The sequence below is a fragment of the Cebus imitator genome, unplaced genomic scaffold, assembly GCF_001604975.1.
Source record: "Cebus imitator isolate Cc_AM_T3 unplaced genomic scaffold, Cebus_imitator-1.0 Scaffold5, whole genome shotgun sequence".
Classification (NCBI taxonomy): domain Eukaryota; kingdom Metazoa; phylum Chordata; class Mammalia; order Primates; family Cebidae; genus Cebus; species Cebus imitator.
Genome location: NW_016107320.1, coordinates 3,674,189 through 3,680,188, shown reverse-complemented (window position 1 = coordinate 3,680,188; position 6,000 = coordinate 3,674,189). Strand labels below are relative to the sequence as shown.

The following is a 6,000-nucleotide window of genomic DNA, read 5'->3' as shown; positions in this document are numbered from 1 at the left end:
ATTTTTGTATTTTTAGTAGAAATGGGGTTTCACCATGTGGGCCAGGCTAGTCTCAAATTCCTGACCTCCTGTGATCTGCCCACCTCAACCTCCAAAACTTCTGGGATTACAGGCATGAACCACTGTGCCCAGCCATATGCTGCTTATTTTTAATAGAATGGCATATGAAAGTACCTGGCACTTTGTAAACATTCAACATGTGCATGTTGACTTAATCTACTTGTATTTTTGGTACAATTCCTCAGAGAATAAGTATCTTCCTTGTTTTGGGGATTCTGTGTATATGCTATAATTATCAGAATTTTCCCAAATTCCTGTGAAGTTAGCTCCACTCTTGAAAGGGAATTTAGAATATAGTTCTATTAAGAAAACAAATAGCTTTCTCTTCCCGCCGCCCAAGATGCCAAAAGGAAAGAAGGCCAAGGGGAAGAAGGTGGCTCTGGCCCCTGCTGTCGTTAAGAAGCAGGAGGCCAAGAAAGTGGTGAATCCACTATTTGAGAAAAGGCCTAAAAATTTTGGCATTGGACAAGATATCCAGCCCAAAAGAGACCTCACCCGCTTTGTGAAATGGCCCCGCTATATCAGGTTGCAGCGGCAGAGAGCCATCCTCCATAAGCGGCTGAAAGTGCCCCCTGCAATTAACCAGTTCACCCAAGCCCTGGACCGCCAAACAGCTACTCAGCTGCTCAAGCTGGCCCACAAGTATAGACCAGAGATGAAGCAAGAAAAGAAGCAGAGGCTGTTGGCCCGGGCCGAGAAAAAAGCGGCTGGCAAAGGGGACGTCCCCACTAAGAGACCACCTGTCCTCCGAACAGGAGTTAACAGCGTCACCACCTTGGTGGAGAACAAGAAAGCTCAGCTGGTGGTGATTGCTCATGATGTGGATCCCATTGAGCTGGTTGTCTTCTTGCCTGCCCTCTGTCGTAAAATGGGAGTCCCTTACTGCATCATCAAGGGGAAGGCAAGACTGGGACGTCTAGTACATAGGAAGACCTGCACCACTGTCGCCTTCACACACGTTAATCTGGAAGACAAAGGTGCTTTGGCTAAGCTGGTGGAAGCTATTCGCACCAACTACAATGACAGATACGATGAGATCCGGCGTCACTGGGGAGGCAATGTCCTGGGTCCCAAGTCTGTGGCTCACATTGCCAAGCGAGAAAAGGCAAAGGCTAAAGAACTTGCCACGAAACTGGGTTAAATGTAAATAACTTTCTGTAAATAAAAATAATTAATACAAACAAAAAAAAAAGAAAACAAATAGATGAAATAAAATGGAGTCTGGAACAAATATAGACTTGAACATCAGAGAGTAGGGAGGGACACATGAGCACAAAGCCAAAGTTGAAACTGACTCACTTCACAGAAGATAACAAGAGATGCAGTGAACTGACTGATTAGTCACACCGCCTGCTCTAATTGGGATTACAAAAGCAAACTGTTTTTATGGGCAACACCCAATGAGCTAGATGAAACAGGAGGAATTATTAAGGGAGTGTTCCATTAGGGGTGCTGAATGATGACACCAGCCTCCTTGCTTCTGAGAACTTATACCAAATGTAAGCCCAACAACCTGGAGCAAGGAGGGGAAAACAACACTTTACAGGAGCTTAAGTAATCAAGTGACAAGGACCCAACACACACTGCCAATGAAGGAAGGGATTCAGGCGATCAGGGTTCTGGAGGCACCCAGCAAGATGCAAAGGCTGAACTACTGAGAGGGTCAGGGTTTCTTGTCCTAGCTCTCAGAGATCCAAGTTTTTGTGCTTTTTCTTGATCATTATTAAAAAATCATTTCTTTTTCAGTAATTCCTTCCTTATTTGCATCTATTTTTCTTTTTCTTTCTTTTGTTTTTGGGGTTTTTTTCAAAGTCTCGCTTTGTCACCCGAGCTGGAGTGCAGTGGTGCCATCACAGCTCACTGAAGCCTTAACTATAGGCATGTGCCACCACATCTAGCTAATTTTTGTAGAGACGGGGTTTCATCCTGTTACTCAGGCTGGTCTCGAACTCCTGGCTTCAAGTGATCCACCTGCTTCAGCCTCCCAAAGTGCTAGGATAACAGATATGAACCACCCCCAGCCTGTATCTATTTTTCTATGTTACCTTTGTTAACATTCACAATTAAGCAACAAGCAAACCAAATACATACCAGGTATGAGAACTTGCTAGCAAATAAATGCAAGCCACATACCCAGGCAAGTCTTCATATAGAGGGATCCGAATTGTTAAATGTAATAACTACTGTGTAACAACAGGGCTGTGTTTTACTTTAAGCTATAAGTATCACAATGGGTAGAACTTTCAGGCCTTAAAACTTATGTCCATTTTCCAGCAAGAGAGAATGATTGATGATAAAAGATATAAGAGCTTCAAAATAAGAGTAAACATATTTTGAGTGTGTTTTATTACTAAGAATTAAAGCCAGGTGTGCTGGCTCACGCCTGTAATCCCAGCACTTTGGGAGACCGAGGCAAGAGGATCATGAGATCAGGAGTTCAAAACCAGCCTGGCTAATATGGCGAAACCCCATCTCTACTAAAAATACAAAAATTAGCCAGGTGTGGTGGTGTGTGCCTGTAGTCCCAGCTACTCGGGAGGATGAGGCAGGAGAATCGCTTGAACCTGGGAGGTGGAGGTTGCAGAGAGCCAAGATCATGCCACTGCACTCCAGCCTGGGCAACAGAGCAANAAAAAAAAAAAAAAAAAAAAAGAGCTACATTGAGGCAGTTTATATTATACAAATAAACACTTTGGTTCTGCATGGCTCACATGTAATACCACAGTTTTTGTTGTTGTTGTTGTTGTTGTTTGTTTCTTTGTTTCCTCAGAGTTTTTTTTCTTTTGAGACAGGGTCTCATTCTGTCCCTCAGGCTGAAGTGCGATCATGGCTCACTGCAGCCTCAACCTCCCAGACTCAAATGACCCTCCCACCTCACTTTGCAAGTAGCTGGAACTACAGGCATGCATCACCACTCCTGGCTAATTTGTTGTAGTTTTTGTGGATATGTCATCTTGCTATGTTGCCCAGGGTGACCTGAAACTCCTAGGCTCAAATGATCCTCATGCCTCGGCCTCCCAAAGGGCTGAGATTACAAGCATGAGCCACTGTGCCCAGCCTAATACCAAAGTTTTGATTACCTTGACATCCTTTTCATCTTAGCCCAATTTAACTTAAATCCTAGATTCTGAAAAGTACATCCTTTTGAGAAATAGCACCACTATTGAAGAATACAGTAAGATATTACTAACAGCAATTTTGAAATTGTTTACAATACTTAGAGAGAAATCTAGAAACCATTATATTCAGGGTTCTCTGGCTTTGGGTCTGTCTTAGATTTAATTCTCAGGTCTTGTGTAGGGACTTCCATGGACTGAGCCCCTTCTTCAAAGGGTCTCCATCTTGGTTGCATTTCAGATGCTGCTTTAAAAAATCACAATGCCCAGGCCACTCCTCAGATCAAATAAACTCACATCTCGGGGGTGGAATCCAGAGATCACTCTTTGTAAAGTTTCCAGGTGATTCCAAAGTGCAGCCAAAGCTGAGAACCACTGTTCCCATATTATGATTATGATGATGATTATTATTTTTATTTTTGATACAGAGTCTCACTCGTCACCCAGGCTGGAGTGCAGTGGCACGATCTCGACTCACTGCAGACTCCACCTCCCAGGTTTAAGCAATTCCCGTGCCTCAGCCTCCTGAGTAGCTGGGATTACAGGCAAGCACCACCATGCCCAACTAGTTTTTGTATTTTTAGTAGAGACAGGGTTTCACCAGGTTGACCAGGCTGCTCTTGAACTCCTGACCTCCAGAGATCTACCTGCCTCAGCCTCCCAAAATGCTAGGATTACAGACATGAACCATGGCGCCCAGCTCCCATATCACCTTTTTTGTCTTGTTTTGTTTTGTTTTTGAGATGTCTTCATTTTAAAAGGGAATTCCTATTGAAAAATGAGGCTGCATATTGAATTTTGGGGTCATACTTTTAGTACCATTTGAATAATTTAAAATTAAATTAGATTTTGAGAAACTCTTTTACAGATACTGCACAAAGGGTTTCCCCTACATTTGCAATAGATATGGGGTGGCATGATCCATTTTAAAGCAAAATGAGGAGTGAACATTAATGAAACTACTAACTGGTAAATTATTTACAGACTGTATATTTCTGCTAAAACAGTAACTTACTTTTTAAAAAAAATTTACACTTTGGCTGGGCGCAGTGGCTTGTGCCTGTAATCCCAGCACTTTGGGAGGCCAAGGCAGGGTGGATCACGAGGTCAGGAGATCCACACCATGCTGGCCAACATGGTGAAACCCTGTCTCTACTGAAATACAAAAAAAAATTAGCCAAGTGTGGTGGCACGTGCCTGTAGTCCCAGCTACTTGGGAGGCTGAGGCAAGGGAATCACTTGAATCTGGGAGGTGTAGGTTGTGAGCCAAGATTGGACCACTGCATTCCAGCCTGGCAACAGAGTGAGACTGTTTCAAAAAAAAAACAACACACACACGCTTAATTCACTCAAGCTCACTTGCTCTTTTTCTCTTATATAAATAAGTAACAAGATAATTTAATTCAGTGAGATTAGTGAAATGAATATAGATATTTGAAATAAATACAATAAAATGTTAATTTTATGATCTTATTTTGCTAAAGTTTCTACATGATAGAAAGCAAATGCAAATTTTGACCTATGGTCACCCCTTAATATTTCCAGCAGCAGAAAAACGAATCTGTTAGAATACCTGAATTTTACAAGCAAATTCAACGTATTTCATACAGACAAACATAACAATGTCTTGGATGTAGTTATTCATAGTCCTAGATATTTACTGAGCCTCACTCAGCATTTATTCATTTCTACGGAGTCAATCTTCTTGACACATTTTACCTTCTAAAGTAAGAACTCTGCTTCTGTTAACCCTTTATGCAACTTTTACACAAGTGTGTTTAGGGTGTGGCACAATCAGATTGGGATTTTTATTTTCTGTTTTTTTGAGACGGGGTCTTGCTCTGTCACCCAGCCTGGTGTGCAGTGGTGCCATCTTGACTCACCACAGCCTCTGCCTCCCGGGCCAAGTGATCCCCTCACCTCAGACTCCCAGGTAACTGGGACCACAGGTGCACACCACCACACCCAGCTTTTTTTTTTTTTTTTTGTATTTTTAGTAGAGATAGATTTCACCATGTTGCCCAGGCTGGTCTCAAACTCCTGGCCACAAGTTACCCACTTCGGCCTCCCAGAGTGCTGGAATTATAAGCATGAGCCACCCTGCCTGGCCTGATTTGGGATTTAAACAGACATTCTGGTCATTCTAAAGGATGCCTGGCAGAACAAAAAACTGGAGGCAAAGAGATTAGTAGGAGAGCATTAGCTTACTTTGTGAATTACTGTATCAAGATTGAGGAATGAGTGCCTGAGTGAGCGTTTACAGTAACTGAATCACCTGCTGTCACAACAAACCAATTCCTCACTCGAAAGCCTTTTAAATTTGGGAATCACAAATGCTTTTAAATGAGTTGTAACAAGCACAAGAAATAGCTAAATGACTTTGGGGAATCAGTTGCTGAGAACTGAATATCCCAAATTCTCCTATTCATCTGGCTCTGACATTGACTCACTCATTGATCTTTAGGGATTTAGTTCTCTATGCTTTAGTTTTCCCATCTATAAAATGCAGCATTAGTGTCTATGTCACGGAGTAAAATAGTTAATCATTTACACACACTTTGAAGATGAAAAGTACAAGTAATTAAATTCCATGAGAGTTCCCAGGAAGGTTGCTAAAGATGTGAGTGAAGTTCATTGTTCTAGCTAGAAGTTAGAATCTCTTCAATGTTAGTGCCTTTTTTACACTTTATTCACTGATGCAACAAATATTCATTTGTGACCTACCATGTGCCAAGGCCTAAAAGTTGGTGGTGAAGCCAGGCACGGTGGTTCATGCCTGTAATCCCAGAACTTTGGGAGGCCAAGGTGGGCGGATCACCTGAAG

The 6,000-nt window shown here is 42.3% G+C and overlaps 1 protein-coding gene across 1 annotated transcript; it reads left to right on the top strand.

Moving 5' to 3' along the window:
* The first annotated feature begins 397 nt into the window (after window positions 1–397).
* Window positions 398–1,201, top strand: LOC108309383 (60S ribosomal protein L7a-like). Its single transcript, XM_037741595.1, has one exon. The coding sequence runs from the start codon at window positions 401–403 to the stop codon at window positions 1,199–1,201; it is 801 nt and encodes a 266-aa protein (XP_037597523.1). The 5' UTR covers window positions 398–400.
* The last annotated feature ends 4,799 nt before the right edge of the window (window positions 1,202–6,000 follow it).

Excerpts from the sequence above, each read along its gene's own strand:
- LOC108309383 (XM_037741595.1), top strand. The coding sequence starts at position 401 with ATGCCAAAAGGAAAGAAGGCCAAGGGGAAGAAGGTGGCTCTGGCCCCT.